We start from the raw sequence: 18,178 nt of genomic DNA, 5'->3' as shown, positions 1-18,178 counted from the left end.
ATGCATTGATTTTTATGTTTTAATTAAAAATTTATAAGTTAGTAGAGGAAACACCAAATGAAACAATAAAGAAGCACCAAACCGCGGAAATCGCACCGCAAATGCGGTGCGGTCTGGTGCGGTTTGTGCACACCAAACTAGACCGCGTGGTCTGGTTTAATGCCAAACCGCACATGCAGTTTGGCTTATTAAATCCTTCCCAAACTGCCCAAACCGCACCGTGCACACCCCTACTTGTTACAGACTATGAAGCCTTTTAGGGACAGTACGAGAAAAGTATGCAAGCTCTCTAAAGAGATGGCAAGCAAGGCCGACTCTCAAATTTTAGGGCTTAAAGTAAAATTTTTTATGGGACTGTCTAGGCTATATTTAAAAATAAAATTAATACGAATAAAAAAAATTTATTATATAAAATTCATAATATTTTATTTTAAATTTACTCTTTTAACATTTTTAGATAAAAAATCAATAATTAAACTATTATAATTAATTTATTTCAATATATATTTTTCAATAGACACAATCACCAATTCATTAATGTAGATTTACTAATAACAAAGGAATTACAAATATTGAAATATATACATAAAATTAATTGATAATTTAAAGGCTAATAAAAAAATTAAAAGATATATTTAATAAGTCACATAACGGGATAATCATGACGAAAATGGAATCACCGAAGAGAATGCGCAGTTGTGAAATCAGTTGGATTGAGGACCTACTCTTGTGCAGATTGATGGTAGATGCCAATGACAATGGATAGATAAGAAATTGAGAAAGAGAGACACTAAGGAAGACGATGGAGTCACAACTAGGCACATGATCAAAATAGTTGTAATACAATCATGTAAGGGAAATATTGAGATTAATTAAAAATAAATGAAATAGTTTTGAAGGGATGGGTGTTACTACCAGACGCATAAAAATGAGATTGATTATTGATAAAGGAATGTGAAAAATTGAGATTAATTAAAAATTATAATAATATTCATTCAATTAATTATTATTAATAAAAGGAATGTGAGAGTCTAAAATTAATTAAAAATTCACAATGGGTTGAAATGGGATGGCCCCTAATGTCTTTTCAATTTTAAAATTTATTATTTTTAATTAATTTTATTTTTTAATTAATTTAAAATTTAAAAATTAAAATGGGCATGGCACCTAAATGGATTGAAACGGGCATGAGCTCTAAGCGATTCACTAGACAGCCTTATACTGAAAGTCCGCGCTGATGGCAAGATTGCTACAAAGCATCATGACTCGCGCCTTTTTGCCGCAAACCTCGCAAAATCTTGCGCCAGCCCCGATGATTCTCTCAAAGATAAGGAAAAACTTACCTCTTTTAGGTTAAATCTTATTATTTCATTTGAATGTAGAAATAAAATTGATTTTTAATCACTCAATTGGAGAAATCAACCCACTTTCCAAGGTTAAATAGCAATGTCTTTTAAAATATCACAGTGGTAATGATTAATTATTGCTTTTGGGGCAATGATTTAAGTATCAATAAATGGACTATATTTTAAAATAAGGTACATTATTATATTTTATTAAAAATATAAAATTATTTGAATATTAAAAATAAGATGTAATAAAGAGTCTTAGCTTCTCTTATACGTCACTTGTGAGCTTAGATTTCATGTGACTAATTTGATATTTTGACCAACATTAGTTTTCTATAATCTTCTCAATAGTGCGAAGTGGGTGAGGAAGCTTACCTTTAGCTCCTCAAAGCAATAGATAGACCTGTGGGGAAAGCCCAAGTACTAGCAGTATCAAACATTTCCCGTTTAGGGCTATCGCGAAAAGGCCAGATACCACATATTGTTTGAGGCAACCTGGACAAGCATGTGCAAGGTGAAGAGCTTAATTCACATGGTTCGAGGGGTCAGTGGTCCCATTAATGTAGAGCTTGACAATTAGGATGCAAAATTTTTGCCATGATAGCCCGACTGAGAGGTTGCAAAAGGCCTCTACCCCTACCGTTCCTTCTTTTCCTTGATTCGAGCCATTTTCTTCTCTAAATGCGTAAGGCGTCTCCCTTACGAAGTTTCTCCTCAAGTTTGAGAGGAAGTCAAACCCGCGAGCTTTGATGGTTGCGTTCTTTTTCTCGAAGGTTATGGATTCTTTCCCTTTGTTGATTGTGACATTCTAGGAGACTTGTTGATCCTTCTTTTATGATGTAACTGAGATGACTTTAGCATTTTATGAAAGGTGTGATTCGGGTGATTTTAGAGGTTAATTTCAATGGAATCGAGCTGAGAATTTAAAATCACGAGCTTTGCTTGTGAGGTCCATGCTTTTTTGGACAAATTCCTTTATTTAAGTCTCGAAATTAGCATTTTTGCTAGTTTAAGAAATAATTGATTTGGGAGTAACTTCCATTAAAGAGTGAATTTTAAATGCCATTTTGAAATATTTTCTTTATTTTCATCTAATTTTGATCCTGTAATGAAAACTCAATCTTGACTTTTTTGGTAAGATTTGGGTTCTAAAGTTTTGGGGTGTTTTTCAATTTCCTAATTGTATTGTGAGTTATAGTCTATAAATACTATGTTTATAGGATGTTTTAGACAGTTGATTTCAGAATTCTAATAAAATTTCTGTTGAAATTTTTTCTATAATATTTTTTTTAATTTTTTGATATTTTTTAGAATCAATGAATCATTGACTATGTCTTATAATTTAATATTCGTGAGTGAATCAACGGGTTATTAAAAACCTTTCACTACGTCACTCTAGGAGGGGCGTCCCTTTTCCAGGAGTGCAAGGGGTCATCTCACAAGTGTTGATCATTATGCTAGTAATGTTCATTCTCGCGATGAGGTCATTTTCCTCCCTATTGCCTGAGGAAGGCCATCAATAGCTCCATTAAGTGTTGCACCTAGATCTCAAGGTAGCTGACAGTCTAAAGGTTAGTTGTTGCCCTAATTGTCTAGGGGCAATTAATCTAGCTAGGATGATCAGGATTCGAGCCTCGATATGGCTTGGATTTTGTTACTTGTACCCAGTGTTAGTGGGCACTTAGGGAGGTGGCATACTATGTGAGGGTGAACTACGTAATGACTCAGTATCAAATGCGTGGCCACGGAAGGCTAGCACATATGGATGGAGATAAATTGAAGAAGTCATCCCACGATGGGCACCCAAATGATGATGTCTCAAAGCCAATCCCCACTTGATCCGTCTAGAAGCAATGCCTTTGGTTGGTTCTCCTCAACCCTAAGACGTTCTTAGCTATTCTCCTGATAATTAAATTGGTCACAAAATCTAAGATTGAGTGACGTAATAATAATATAATAAATTAAGTACCTAACTGTTGGAAATTCGCGCCTGCATATGGACATATTATGGAGCTGGCAAAGGATAACAATTGTACGTGTCACATGAACGATTGCATGTTAGCTTGGTGGATGATGACTATGATGGCACCACGTTAATTTAAACTCATGGGTTGGCTGGGCTGGCAAGTGGCGTAGTAGGCCTAGCTAGGATCCAGGCTTAGGTTGAGTTTGATTCTCTGGGCCTGATAAACTTTCCACTCCAGTTAAATGTAAGCTTTGTGTCCGGTAAAATCTTAGCGGGGGGACATTTTTTGTATTTTGCCAATGAATTGGGATGGCCCTGGGGCCTCGTCAAAGACCAATTCCCACGGCACGAAAGGTGTTCAAAACTTAAGAAGTAAGGTTGTTGTTGTTGAAGCCTAGGTAGGCAGCTCTAATTCCCTGGACAGCAGTGCAGGGCCACCATCAGATTCAGATGGATGGAAGTAGTAGATATCATCATGATCTGGTTGTGGATGTAGTAGAAAGAAAGCAGCAGGTATAACTAATAATAATAATATTAACCACCGACTGACTTGCTGGTTCTGACTTGGATCTGAGCGGCAAGAGCATCATCCATCCTCCTCCTCCTCCTCCTCCTCATCGATTATTTTCCATTAGTTAATTAATCAACCCACAGTAACATCGACGGTGCTGGCGCTTGCATGCCGTATTTATTACGCTCACAGAGCTGATATATATAAAACCACCTTCAGTTCCTGCTCCATGCGCGCACACTGAGAGAGAGAGAGAGAGAGAGAGAGGGTTCCTAGGGTTGGGAGATGGCTCACACATCGACAGATGGGATGGGATAGGAATGGGATGAATTCAATCCAAATGCATTGAATTGAATTCATATATATACAGACACAGACACAGCGGACGAGAGAGAGAGAGAGAGAGAGGAGACCAGATGAGAGCGTGTCGTCTCGTCTCATGGAAACTGTTGGCTGGGCTGACACCCAGATTTTATGTTTTGACCTTGGTGAGTCTGCTTCCCGTCTCTGACTGACTGTCAATCATTTAATGAGTGGTTGCAACCGTTCCTGCTGCTAACTACGAGTACGAACGAGCTATTTCTAAATGATTATTATTATGAACTTGTAGTTTACAAATGAAACTTGAGCGAGCGAGTAAATGCTGTTTGACTTTGTAATTTTGTTTTCCATTATTATTATTATATTATTCGTTGAAGCTATTCCTAAATTTTCTACTGTGAGTGATGGAGGAGAAAATGAAAAGAATACATATTTATATTAATATGATATAATAAAATAAAATATAAAAATTAATTAATATAGAATATAGCCACAAATAATAAATTTTAAAGGTATAAATACCATTTCCCATGTCTGATATAGCTGGAAACAAATAAAAATTTGGGTTTTGATACAACAAGACGTACGTGGGTTGGGTTTGTCGACTATACAATGAAGAAGAAGAAGAAGAAGAAGAAGAAGAAGAAGAAGAAGAAGAAGCAAAATTTTGGGAGGTAGCCATCTTTGCTTGAATTGAATGTCCTCCAATTGCCCACTGCCCGCCTCCCTCCTTCCCGAGGGGTACTAATCTCCTACCATACGACCCATTAATCATTATTATTCATACAATAAATAAAAGAAAACAGTTTGTTTTCAATTATTATTTTACTAAAATAAATAATTAAAGATATGTATATGTATATATGTAGGCATTCAACGAGCAACCACCCATACTGGTCTGGTGGAAAGCTTGAATTGCCATAATTGAAGCCACCTACAATTTCATGCTCTCTCTGGTTCTTATACCCTTACTCCCCCCTCTCTCCTTGTCCACCCATCTCGCCATCGCCATGGATTCCATCTCCTCTTCTTCCCTCTCTCCCTACTACCATCTCTTCTTCACTGCTTCTGCCTTCCTTCTCTCCGGCCTCATCTTCCTCCTCTCCCGCAAATCCAAGGCCAAGCGCCTCCGCCTCCCGCCCGGCCCCCCCGGCTGGCCCGTCGTCGGCAACCTCTTCCAGGTCGCCCGCTCTGGCAAGCCCTTCTTCCAGTACGTCCGAGATCTCCTCCCCAGGTACGGCCCCATTCTCACCCTCAAGATGGGCGCCCGCACCATGATAATCATTAGCAGCGCCGACCTCGCCTACGAGGCTCTGGTCCAGAAGGGCCAGGTCTTCGCCACCCGCCCCAGGGAGAACCCCACCCGCACCATCTTCAGCTGCAACAAGTTCACCGTTAATGCCGCCCTCTACGGCTCCGTCTGGCGCTCGCTGAGGAAGAACATGGTCCAGGGCATGCTTAGTTCCGCCAGGCTCAAGGAGTTTCGCGATGTCAGGGACTCCGCTATGGACAAGCTCATTGCCCGCCTTCGATCCGAGGCCGAGGCCAACAATGGCGCCGTTTGGGTCCTCAAAAACGCCAGGTTCGCGGTGTTCTGCATCCTCCTGTCGATGTGTTTCGGCATCGAGATGGACGAGGAGATGATCGAACGCGTCGACCAGATGATGAAGACGGTTCTAATCACTCTCGACCCGAGGCTCGACGACTACTTGCCTCTCCTTAGCCCCTTCTTCTCCAAGCAACGCAAGCGAGCCCTGGAAGTTCGCGAGGAGCAAATCAAAACCCTAGTCCCCTTGATCGAGAAGCGGCAATCGGTGCTCCAAAACCCCGGTTCGCATCCAAACGCGGCTTCCTTCTCGTACATCGACACCCTGTTCGACCTCAAAATCGAGAACCGGAAATCCTCTCCGACCTACCCCGAGATCGTGACGCTTTGCTCGGAGCTCCTCAACGGCGGTACGGACACCACCGCCACGGCTCTCGAGTGGGCCGTGGCCCGAATGATCGAGAACCCGAGCATCCAATCCAAACTGTTCGACGAAATCCGGAGCACAGTGGGGGACCGACCGGTGAACGAGAAAGACACCGAGAAAATGACTTACCTAAATGCCGTCGTAAAGGAGTTACTGCGGAAACACCCTCCCACCTACTTCTCGCTAACCCACGCCGTGACAGAGCCGGCGAAATTGGGCGGCTACGACATTCCGACCGACACGAACGTCGAGTTCTTCTTGCCGGGTATTTCGGACGACCCGAAGATCTGGGCCAGCCCGGAGAAGTTCGACCCGGACAGGTTCCTGGCGGGCGGGGAGGACGCGGACATAACGGGGGTGACCGGAGTGAAGATGATGCCGTTCGGGGTGGGGCGGAGAATCTGCCCCGGGCTGGGCATGGCGACGGTGCACGTAAATTTGATGATAGCCCGAATGGTGCAGGAATTCGAATGGTCGGGCTACCCGGAAAGTAGTAACGGGAAGGTGGACTTGAGTGAGAAATTAGAGTTCACTGTGGTGATGAAGCATACTCTGAGGGCCAGGATCACGCCCCGCTCACGTGCTGAATAAACATGCTGGTTATTAAGTAATTGAGAGTTTATGGCTAGCTAATTAAATTATAAAATAATATTTTCTTAATTATTATAATTTTATCATAAAGCCCGTGTGATATGAATGTTACTATATATATCTAATTTCTTCTTCTCTTTTGTTTTTTCTAATTTTGATTGTTGTTGTGATGCTTAATTTTGAATTTCTTGTTGATTATGGTTCATGAATTAATATGTATTTAAAAGTTAAATTTACTTTTAATGATACGAAAGGAGAGACGCCTTATGATTATCCTATCACTTGGGTTCAAACATTAAGGGTATGTTATAATTAAGAATAAAGTTAATTTTTCTTAATTAATGTCGTTCATTAAGATACATTTAATGCATTTTGTTTTCAGTATCTAAATATTTTTATTAATTAGTAAAATATTTTAAAATAAATTATATTTATGATTAACTAATACAAATATTGAATAACAAAAATAAAGTATATTATATGTACTTGTTGTAATCCTTTTTTCGAGGGGAGTTCTTGCAAAAAAGGCAACATTCCCAAAATAAACCACTCTTCGAAGGGGTTCTCTTCCCAAAGTTGTATGTTGCAAGTCAACAGTCCATCCAATTTAGCCAAGCTCTCGAAAGAGATTTAAGAAGACTCGTCTCCTGCACAACTCCACCCCACATTGTCTCGCATAACGTGGCCCACTTGCTTCAAGCTCTCATTCTTCCATCTTTTCTCTATGAGAGTTTCTCATGAAGGCCTTCTCCCGAGTTTAACCCAGGACAACACTGCATGTACCTAGGACAACACCATGTTCACCTCATCCTCGCATATGCATGTCATATGTCCCAATCACAATCAACGATTATAAATAGCCCTCGACCCTTCGTGTTCAAGGGCTATCTTTTTCACACCTTTCTTTTTAGGACATTTCTCTCTCCCTACTTCTTTTTCACCTTGGCAACCTTTTGCATTCCAAACACTCGATAACACTATTTGTCCCAAAGAAATTCCTTCTCCCAAATATTTTGTATAGCATTTCACTACATACAACATTCTAGACTCCACCATGACTATGTCTGTGAGGACCCCTGCTTGGAGATCTTGAAAGCCTGTGAGCCCCAGACAGGAGTCTTAGAAGAGAGAGATAAGACGCTAAAAACCCTTAGCAAAACAACATGCAAAAAGAATAATACACTAACATAGCAAAAGCATGGTATATACATACATACCAAACATGAAGGTAATGGGGTGGCAACACAAGGTGCACCCTCTATAAAAAATCTAGGCACAAGAATCATGACATACAAAACATGGTTAGCAACTTCTTGTACCCCAAAATCACAAAAACATCCCCATGACCGACAATTGGGATAACCTTATACAATTAACTATCCAATCACTCAGACGCTGCTGCCCTCACTTTCGGCCTTCACTTTCTCTTTATCTAGAATAATGTAAAACAATGGTGAGTCACAAGACTCGGCAAGTAAACAAAAGAATAATAGTAAAGTTAGGAATATAACTGTCATACTAATTACCATCCACAACATGTCATGCAATATTTAAAATATCACACCATACCATGCATCACGGTATTCAGTTCTCAACATAAACATACCAATACACATAACGATCATTTGGGCCCACATAAGAAATGCATAACCTGGCACCTAAGTCCTGGCCTACAAACCTGCAGCAACCATGAACTGGCTAGCATAATCTACATGAGTCGAAGGCCCTCAACATAATCACATGTCGAAGTTACCGAGTCATAGCTACTCTGAGTCGCACTCCACTCATAGCTATCGAGGGTCAACTCCATACCACATTATACTGTAACCATGCAATGTAACAAATAATAAATGCAATGGCGTAGTAAGTATCAACGTGATACATTGGCCTCCCATGAGCCAAGTATCAGCCCATATTTCGCTCACATAGTAATACACATCCAATGCAATGCTTGTGCACCTAGTCATTCTAAAATGTTCATGTCCAAGCATTCACAACTTATGTACCCCCAATGGTGCAATCCCAATCCCATGCATTACAATGCCATGCAGTATGTTATATAATAGTAGAGTTAGTTGATAATGACCAGGCACTGGTTAATAGTCTGTGACTAAAAGCAACCGATTGATGATTTACTCCATCGTTACTAAACGGTCGACACTTGCCCCACTACTTGACAGCTCATGTGCCCTGTTACAACCGCTCATACTCGAGGGACCCACAACTATACCCCAACTCCTAGGAACCTAGTCCCGAATTGGTTCAACATCATTCCCAAATGAATAGGGGCGATACAATACCCCATAAGCGTTTAAGAAATAAAATCCTAGAAAATCTCTTATTTAATTTAATTTACACTAAAAAAATCCATCACACATATAAATAATACTTGAAACCGAATCGAATTAAGGGAATGAATGAAACTCGTAAAGTGAAGGAAACCTACAAAGGGAGTAAAGTGATCGCCTTTTAATAGCGGATTTCAGTGTTTTTCTATTCACATGTCCCTAAATTAATACACACTGTAGGATAATATAATTTTTATCAAAATTAGTAAAATCGCACTCTAAATTAAATTCCAACCATAAAAAATTTCTAATATATATTTTCCCGTTTACTTGACTACTTTAAACTTTGATTGCACAAATTTTCCTTCAATTTTTCCTTGAATTTCCTCCTATTTCCCACTCTTATTCACCTTATTTTTCTCCTCAATTTTCCTTGCTCTTTTCCCCAAATATGTTGGAATTGAAGCTTTAAAACTCAAAAAGATGAGCAGTTGAGCACTGGCTGCGTGGCAACCAGCGGTGCCACCACCTCAGCCTGAAACGACATCTTCGAGCTAGCTTTGCTGGAAAAATCGAACAATTTCTCTTCTAGTCATGCGCGCACACCTACTCGAACTCGCGACCTCCCACATGGCCACCTGCACGTGTGCCATCTCGCCTAGCTGCTCCTTCAACTAATATATGCACACCATTAATTTTAAAGAGATCCCCAACCAAATTTCAGAAATTACACCTAGATCCCATAATTTTCAAAAATTAACACCTACGCCCCATTTAAATAATAACACTTATACTCTAATTCTTTCCAAATAATTACCCATTTTTCTAGAATAAAATAATTTAACATTCCCTTTAAATTAACACCATAAATTGATAAAAATCACAATTAAACGGATCGTTACATTATCTGACTTAAACATTGAAAGGCCCGGGCAAGGGAAATCACCGTATGCCTTCTGATTGTTTCTTGTTCTGCAAACCATTTTTAAGGGATACATCGACTCTCCCGAATAACAAAGACTCCCCCAAACCATTATGGTTTCTATTCTTGCCCCAATCCTGTATCAGCTATTCTAAATAACAGATCGAGCCAGGGGTGAATCCAAAAATCTATATAGGGGGATGTTAAAATTTTTTTTTTTGAGGTATAAAATTATGCATCACAAATTTTGGGGTGGGTTGAAATTTTTTTTGACTGAATTATTAGTAAAATTTATTAATTTTTATATTAAAAAATTAATTTTTATATTAAAAAAATATTTTTTAATGTTAAAAAATATTTTTAATATTTAAAAAATATTTTTAATTACAATGTTAATTCCTAAACTTTACACTTTATAACGAATTGATCATTGTACTTTATTTTTTGTCACTATAACTATTAAATTTAATTTTTGTTACAATTCAATCTCTCTTTCAATTTTTATTAAAATTTGTAAAAGAAAATCAAATGATATATATTAATATAAAATTCAAAATTACTTGATGTGAGGATTATTTTAATTTTAATATTATATAATTTTTAAATTTATATTAATATATATCACATCAATTTTCATAAAACTTTGAATTATAACAAAATATTAAATTTTATAAAGTATAAAACAAATTACTATAAAATAGAAAAATTAAAAAACTAATAATATAATTTACCAGTTAAATAAATGAAAGCAGAGCCGGCAGTATTTGACTTTTGAGAGTGAGAAGGTGGCCACCTTAATTAGTTGACAGCATTTATTTCGAGGAGGTGGAGGAGGCTGAATGGAAACCCTCCACCCTCTTTATGGCATGACGCCCATTCAGCCAACCTTAGCCACATACTGCACCTCTCCTCGTTTTTTCTTTAGGAAAATGGTTTTTTTTGTACATCAAGTACTATATATATATATATATATATAAACACAATATCTCTCACAGCTCACAATGAGGTAAGGTAGTCGGACACATGATTAAAATACTTCTCACCTTAAAATGAGATAGTGAAACATGGGAGATTTTTTTATTTTTTTTTTAGATTACACATTATCACTTGTGCTCTCGTCAAACTCGTTTCAGGGTCATCACGAGGGAGATAAATCAAAGATGTGTCTAAGTGATCAAGATTTGAAATTGTCTACTGACACTTATCAAGGATCACACCCAGAAGAATGCATATTTGGCTCTCCTAGGAATCGAACCCACACTGACAGCCTTCAGCATGACTTTATAGCCCCCTCCTTTGCCACCCAACTGTGCCCATGGGAGCTAATATGAGATGTAATTTGATCATTTATGAGCGTGTGTATAGTTCAAGGCGTAATTCTTGATATATAAGTAGCATGGTTATTTTATTTAACTGTTAAAATAAAATATATTTATTATATTTTAATTTTAGCTTTTAAATTTTATTAGTTAATAAAATATTCTAAATTATTCAATAACATCCATATTCTATACAACATAATAAAAAAAGTGATGTACAAAAACAAAAGGTCCCGCATAATACAATTTTGTCAATATACAATACAATCTTTATTTTGTACATCACATCTTTTATATTGTATAGGTACCAGTATCTTTGGGTACCATAGAATTTCTCTAAATTACAATTTATTTATCACTAATTCATAAGAATGTTTAAAAGTTGTAAACAATATTATATAATAAAATCACTTTATCTAAAAATAAAATATATTTATTTTATGATAATGATTGTGTATGGAATGAAAATGTAAAATAGTATACACTTAAGGGTTAAGGGGGAGGTGAATTGGATGTTTCAAAACCTTTCGAGTTTGATATATGTTTTATACAAAAATTGGTTTGTCTTTTTGTAACTTTGCAAATAGTGTTGTAAATGTAATTAGAAAATGCTTAAAATGTAAAAATCAAAACAACAACACATAGAATTTAATTATGAATTTAAACAATAACCTGACCAACTCCACTACTTTGACTTCTCGTTAAGAATTTTCAAGCACTCATAATTTAGCTTTTACTAAGCTTAGTTAGAACCTTTTACACAACTTTTCACAAATTCAGCTGGAACATTCACGATAGCTTTTATAAGATTTAGCTACAACCTTTTAAGCCTTTTATAAGGATAAGGCACTAACCCTTTTGCTTTTTAGTTGGGTTCAGCAATAACCTTTACAATAGTTTCTTTTAAAAAATATTGAGTAGAAGCTCATGACCCGCAAAGAATAAAGATTTTGAGACCTGTGACCTATAAGATATTTCTATTTCTTTCCATTCCAACGGTTAGATTAAGTCTTTGAAGTTTAAACATCGTTAATTTTGATAAAAGAATGTCCAGACATCTTTTTATGAAAATTTGATTATCTAAAATAAAAAATTGTATGCATTTAATGTTGTTTGTAATAGCTATTTTTTTTTTAAATTCATCACAATGTTAGTCAAATAAAACTAATATTACTCAAGTGAGATACACAATTACTTCAATAAACTTAAAAGTTAGTTAATTAAGTTCATACATTACTTGACTACTGAATAATATTACTCGAGTAAAGTTGTATTAATCATTACTCAATTGAAATATATATTACTCGACTACAAGATGATGATATTCGATTAAAAGCATATCTTACTCGATTAACATTTCAATCACTTGTCAGTTTTAAAATGTTACTCGATTAATAACTTTTGATACTCAATTAAAATATGACATTACTCGAGTGCAAATTACTCTTAGTTGACTAAGAATTCAAGTACAGATACTCACACTGCCCGATAATTTTTACTCTACTAAGACAATTACTTGGCTAAGTATGAATTTAATAATACTTTTTAATCAACTAAATGTTCAAGTACAGAGACTTGATATTTTACTCATGAATTATTATTTGAGTAAATTATTTAGTTACTCTACTAATATGTCAGTTAGTTGATTTACATTTTAGTTACTCGAGTAATATTATTCTTTCATATATTCAAGTAAAATAAGTATATAATCAATTAAACCATTGAGTATTCTAGTCTTACTCAATTAAAATAATAAGTTAGTCAAGTACAACAATTGTTACTTAACTAAAATATATCACTTCAAAGTCTAAAACATCTTATTCATTTAACAATATTGAATACTCATGTAATGTTTGAGTAAGTGATATGTTAATCAATTAATAAATATTATTATTCGATTAATAACATAATTTCAGTTTAAGCTGTTCACCCCCATTGCCAGAGACCAATGGATCCCATTGGTGAGCATCTGTCTCCATAAACCATTAATAGAGATCACACAGAGAACATTCTCATCTCTCACACCAGATGGTTCCGCTTAATGACAAAATTTTGTACAATAGTATACAAGACAATTTTGTCACCTCTAGTATGAGGATCAGATACACAATTGAAAATCAATAACAAATTATTAATCCTCTTAGTCATGTGATCTGTCACAAACGTCACATTTAGCAGATGTTCAACTAACATCCACCCACATGTCTACTAGTTACATTTCATGCAGTATAACATGTGACTCACCCTCCTTTATCATTAGTATCTCACACTAATAAAAAATAGTAGCCCATATGCTAGTCCACAATCGATTCATCATAGTCTCCATATGATAAATTTAAAAATTAGGAATACATTTAAGAAATCCTGTGTTGTACATCCTTGTCATATATTTTTAATAACTTAAGAATATGACCATAAAAAAATCTAGGGACTCATTCATACACATTTGGAGAGATCAATGAATGAAGAAATGACCATTTTATTTATTACAAGAATATAATACATGTATCCTTATTATGTCATAAAAAATCTAGCATTAGGGCATATATCACTACCAGATAAAACTTTATTGTTATGTGAACACTTAACTCAAATGTTCCACTTCTTCTCCCTTTTTTGTCATTAACAGAAAGAATAAGTGAATAATATATCAAGAGACTCTCCCTCTTTTTGTCATTTACCCTTCTTTAGATAATATGAATTCCTAGATTGGGAATAAATCATAAAAAATAGTCAAAATCAAGAGAGAAAACTCCCTCTAAGTTTATTGCTAGTGTCTTTGACTTAATGAATTTTCAAGATAGATTGAAAATGTCGATATCACTTGAAAATTACATAGGAGAATTAATTAAAATAGGAGTGTAAAAGAATTTTTATACTGAGATTTTAGTTTCTCCCTCTGTCTTTAAGATTGCTACTCTTGATTTGTCCCTCCCTACAAACAATGTTCTTCCCTTTTTTGTTTTCCTTTTAAGGGTATATTTTTCTCCCCATTTTTGTTGTTAGGTATATATATACCACTTGAAAAGAGATATATATCTCAAAGATTATACATCTATCCATCATTCTTTTTGTCAATATTAATTTTTGAAATAAGAATTCAAATGAATCATATGGCTTGATTCATTTAATAATTCCTATGTCTCCTCTTGAGACTATGATTTCTATTGAGATTTTGGGACTTGAGGAAATATAATGGTCTTAAAAAAACTTTTCCAAAACATTTTTCATTACATAAGCTTTGAGATCATTGTCATGTATCCGAACTTGCTTAACCAACCACTTATGAAAGCATTTGAAAAATATGTCTTTTGTATGCATAAAAGTGCTTCTAACAAATTTAGCTTTGCTACAACTTTTTATTAAACGCACAGATCTCATTTCAAGATCAAAGTGAGATAATATATGTTTTTTTAAAAAAATAAATACTAATTATTTAAAACAGGACACAAATGATTACCAAGTCATATTCAATTCCCCTTTTTCAAAAGTAAATGCTTACATAGACTCCCCCTTACTAAATGTATAAAAATACTTTGCAAGCTCAAGATAAGGTTTTCATGTAAACATTGTCAAAATGAAACAATCAAGAACATTGTATCTCGTGAATGAAAAAGTGTAATTCATTACAATGTTCTAGATACGAGGTAGAGTAATGTTGCCTCGAGGGCATAGATCAATTGGCAAAGAAAGAATCATTGGGTTATTGTTCTTCGGGCTCTCAGGTTCCGTGTTCGAGTCATGATCAGAGGAGAAAACTCAACAGCTAAGAGCTATCCTAAAAATTGAAAAAATGCTAAACCGCCCTTACGTCAGCGAAAAGAGATTAGGGATAGAAACTGGTTGTTGGGTTCCTTGATTTACATCTCCTACTAGAATCATGGGGCTGAATAGCAGGGAGCGCTCGTGATGGTGCGTTAATAAAAAAAATAATATAAATAAAAAAAATGTAATTTTACCCAACTAACTTCTTCAAACTTTTTGCATATCAACTCCACTCTTTATATATAGAAAATATTTTCAGAAATATAAACTTTTTTGAAAAGTAATACTTTCTTCTAAAAGTATTGAACACTTTGATGCATATGAAAATATCATGAATGAATTTAGAACAATCGTGTATATTAAAAATAAAGTCCCATCAAAATCAATAGTTTACTCAAGTAATATTTCTTGTGTTACTCGAGCGATATGCATCTTGTCATTATATATTTTATTCAAGTATTTTCTTTTATTACTTGAGTAATTTCCTAAACCTCACATTTGTTATATAGGTTACTCGATTAAACTTCCAAGTTACTCAGAGTAATCTTTTATCCGTTTATTGTACATCTGTATTACTCGATTAATCTTTAGTTTTATTAGAGTAATATCCTAAGATTGCAACTCCTTACATATTATTACTCAATAACTTAAGTAATTATGGATTAACTTCAAATTTTCACTTTAAAGTCCATACCTCAATTAACCTTATTTCACATAAACCTAGTGAGTTTTCTTCAATTATTGCTTAAGCTCAATTTATTTTATATATAACTTGATTTCTCATGTACTTCATTTTGAAGTAATTTCATTTCCATGATTTTTAAGAAATCAAGAATGTATCGACTTTCCTAAGAGCATAGTTTCACTAGAATATCAACCAAGATATAAAACTAAAAACTATAGCTCATTATATATTATCAAATTACTCGAGTAATTTGTAAGTGTTTGTGGATTGTCACCAATCACTCAATTTAGACATTACTTGAATAATGATTCATATTACTCAATTAATTTTCTTACATCTATCAAGAAAATACAACTTCAATTATTCCTAAGATCTAATAAGAATGAACAAATATAAATTATATGCAAACAATTTGATCATAAAAAATCATTTTATGATTTTGAAAAACTTTTGAATACTCCCCCTCAAGATATGCTATAAGTTAATACTTTATGGGAATAGCACAAGATATAATTGAAAATTCATTTTTATAGATATGACTTGATTCTTGTAATGTCCTATGTTTTTATGAGGTTGTCACGTAATTTAAATGAGTTTGAAATATCAAAAAATTGATTTGATAGTAAAATAAATCATTGAATCAATAGCAGGGAGCGATTCGGAACTTAAATGTCTAAAGAGAAAGAATATGACATCGATGAATGTCTCGAGGAGGGATTTATGGCGTAAAAAGAAATCAAATCAAAAACGATTTTTGATGTAGCTATGAGTCGGCCTGAAAAGTTGAATGATGGTAAGAGATTTCAGGAAAGTTAACGAAGCCCTAAGAAGGTTCATATTTTTCATAAGGAACAACTCTTAAGAGGTTTCAGGATGAAACAAAAGGGTTTGTTATTAAAACATGCATTCGGGCCTAAGTTTAATTTTTAATTCTACTTGAAAAGGGATTGAAAATGATATTTTTCCAAATTTGTTGGGCCAATTGGGAAGCATGGGACTTAGGGGTTCATGTGGTAAAATATCAAAGTCTAAGGACTTGAAAGGAGGGCCAAAATAGTATTTGGAGAAAGGTTGGGGTGAAAGTGTAATTTTCAAAACTTGTAGCCATGGCCGATTTGACCATCACATGTGGAGTCAAAATCTAGCGATGGGATGGCTGGATCTTGCCAGGGTATGGCCACCATCGTCCTAGGAAGCGTATGGGCGAAGCAATGGCCGGTGATTGGCCAAAAAGTAGTCGAATTTTGCATATAAATATATGAGGGTTTCGACTGAATATAGAGCATCAAATTGCTCGAGTTTCAGTATGTTTTTGAGAGATTAGATAGAGGGTTTTTTCTCTAGAAGTCTTGGAGATCATTTCTAGAAATTTTGGAGGGTTTTCGAGATGTTTTGAGAGTGATATGAGGCTTGGCTAGAAAAATCACGAGTTGCCGAAGTAGAGGTTTAAATAGCCAAAAATAGGTGATCGGCTGGTTGTTTCGATTCAAGGGTCTTGTAATCGTGTTCGGAAGATCAAATAGGCCAAGAATCAAGAAAAAAAATCCAAGAAAACAGGCCAAAACCAGTTACTGCGAGAGGCTTGCCGGAGAAGACGACCTGAAGTTGGCGCGTGAGGAACACGTGGCCAGTCCACACGCAAGTGCATGAGGGCGTGTGGGATAAGGTATTTCCCTGAAATTAATTTTAATATTTTTATAAAATTAATTTATGATTTATGGTGGAGAAAAATTTGAAAAAATGCTTGAGAATGTATTTATTTTGGAATTATTGAGGGAAAAATAGGAAGAAAATAGAGAAAATTTATGAAAAATTAGAAAAAATAAATATTGATATTCCTTTGAATAAATATGATGGCTAGGGATCATTGAGGTTCGATGTTAAGCAATAGTAAGCCTAGCAAGAGAATCAAGGTCGAGCACGAATTTTGAGAAATTCCTAATTAAGTTCAAGGTGAGGCTGTTATACTCCAAATCTTATTTTTTCTCTTACGTGACACTTCTATTGCATGAAACGTGTTTTGCGAGACTTCTATATGCAAGTTCTTGTTGTTCTTTTGCGTGAAATCATATGGCATATTTGCAATGTGTTTTCTTGAAAAATATATGTCGTTGGCTTTCAAACTGTTACATTCATAAAATTCGTGTGGCTATACTGTTTGTACCCATCTGTTATTGCCTGAAGGTAAAAGTTTGGATATTCTCCAAGAGGTGCTATGCATGCGCCATCGAGAAAACTCTCATGAGAAAAATCGTGAGCCTAAGGGATAACAGGTGTGGTGTTTTGCATGAATTTTATGAGATTGGGCCGAGATGACATGGTTAGGGACCTCCTGAGAGGTGCTATGCACGCACCATTGAGAAACCTCTCATTGGAGGAGGTTGACATGTTCACGAGACACTTCGAAATAGTTCTCATTGTTTCCTCATACATTTCATACATGTTCATGCAAATATATAAACTGTTTTAGAGTTTTCACTAGAAGATT

General features: G+C 35.4%; 1 protein-coding gene across 1 annotated transcript; it reads left to right on the top strand.

Moving 5' to 3' along the window:
• The first annotated feature begins 5,032 nt into the window (after positions 1 to 5,032).
• Positions 5,033 to 6,947, top strand: LOC127806858 (cytochrome P450 77A2-like). The gene has a single exon (XM_052344406.1). It carries the CDS (start codon positions 5,092 to 5,094, stop codon positions 6,709 to 6,711), a length of 1,620 nt encoding a protein of 539 aa, XP_052200366.1. The 5' UTR covers positions 5,033 to 5,091; the 3' UTR covers positions 6,712 to 6,947.
• The last annotated feature ends 11,231 nt before the right edge of the window (positions 6,948 to 18,178 follow it).

Source organism: Diospyros lotus, chromosome 7, assembly GCF_014633365.1.
Source record: "Diospyros lotus cultivar Yz01 chromosome 7, ASM1463336v1, whole genome shotgun sequence".
In the NCBI taxonomy this organism is placed as follows: domain Eukaryota; kingdom Viridiplantae; phylum Streptophyta; class Magnoliopsida; order Ericales; family Ebenaceae; genus Diospyros; species Diospyros lotus.
The sequence above is the reverse complement of the archived record's forward strand: the minus strand, read 5'-3'. Positions and strand labels throughout refer to the sequence as shown.

Coding starts and splice junctions, on each gene's coding strand:
- LOC127806858 (XM_052344406.1), top strand. CDS start 5,092: ATGCTCTCTCTGGTTCTTATACCCTTACTCCCCCCTCTCTCCTTGTCC.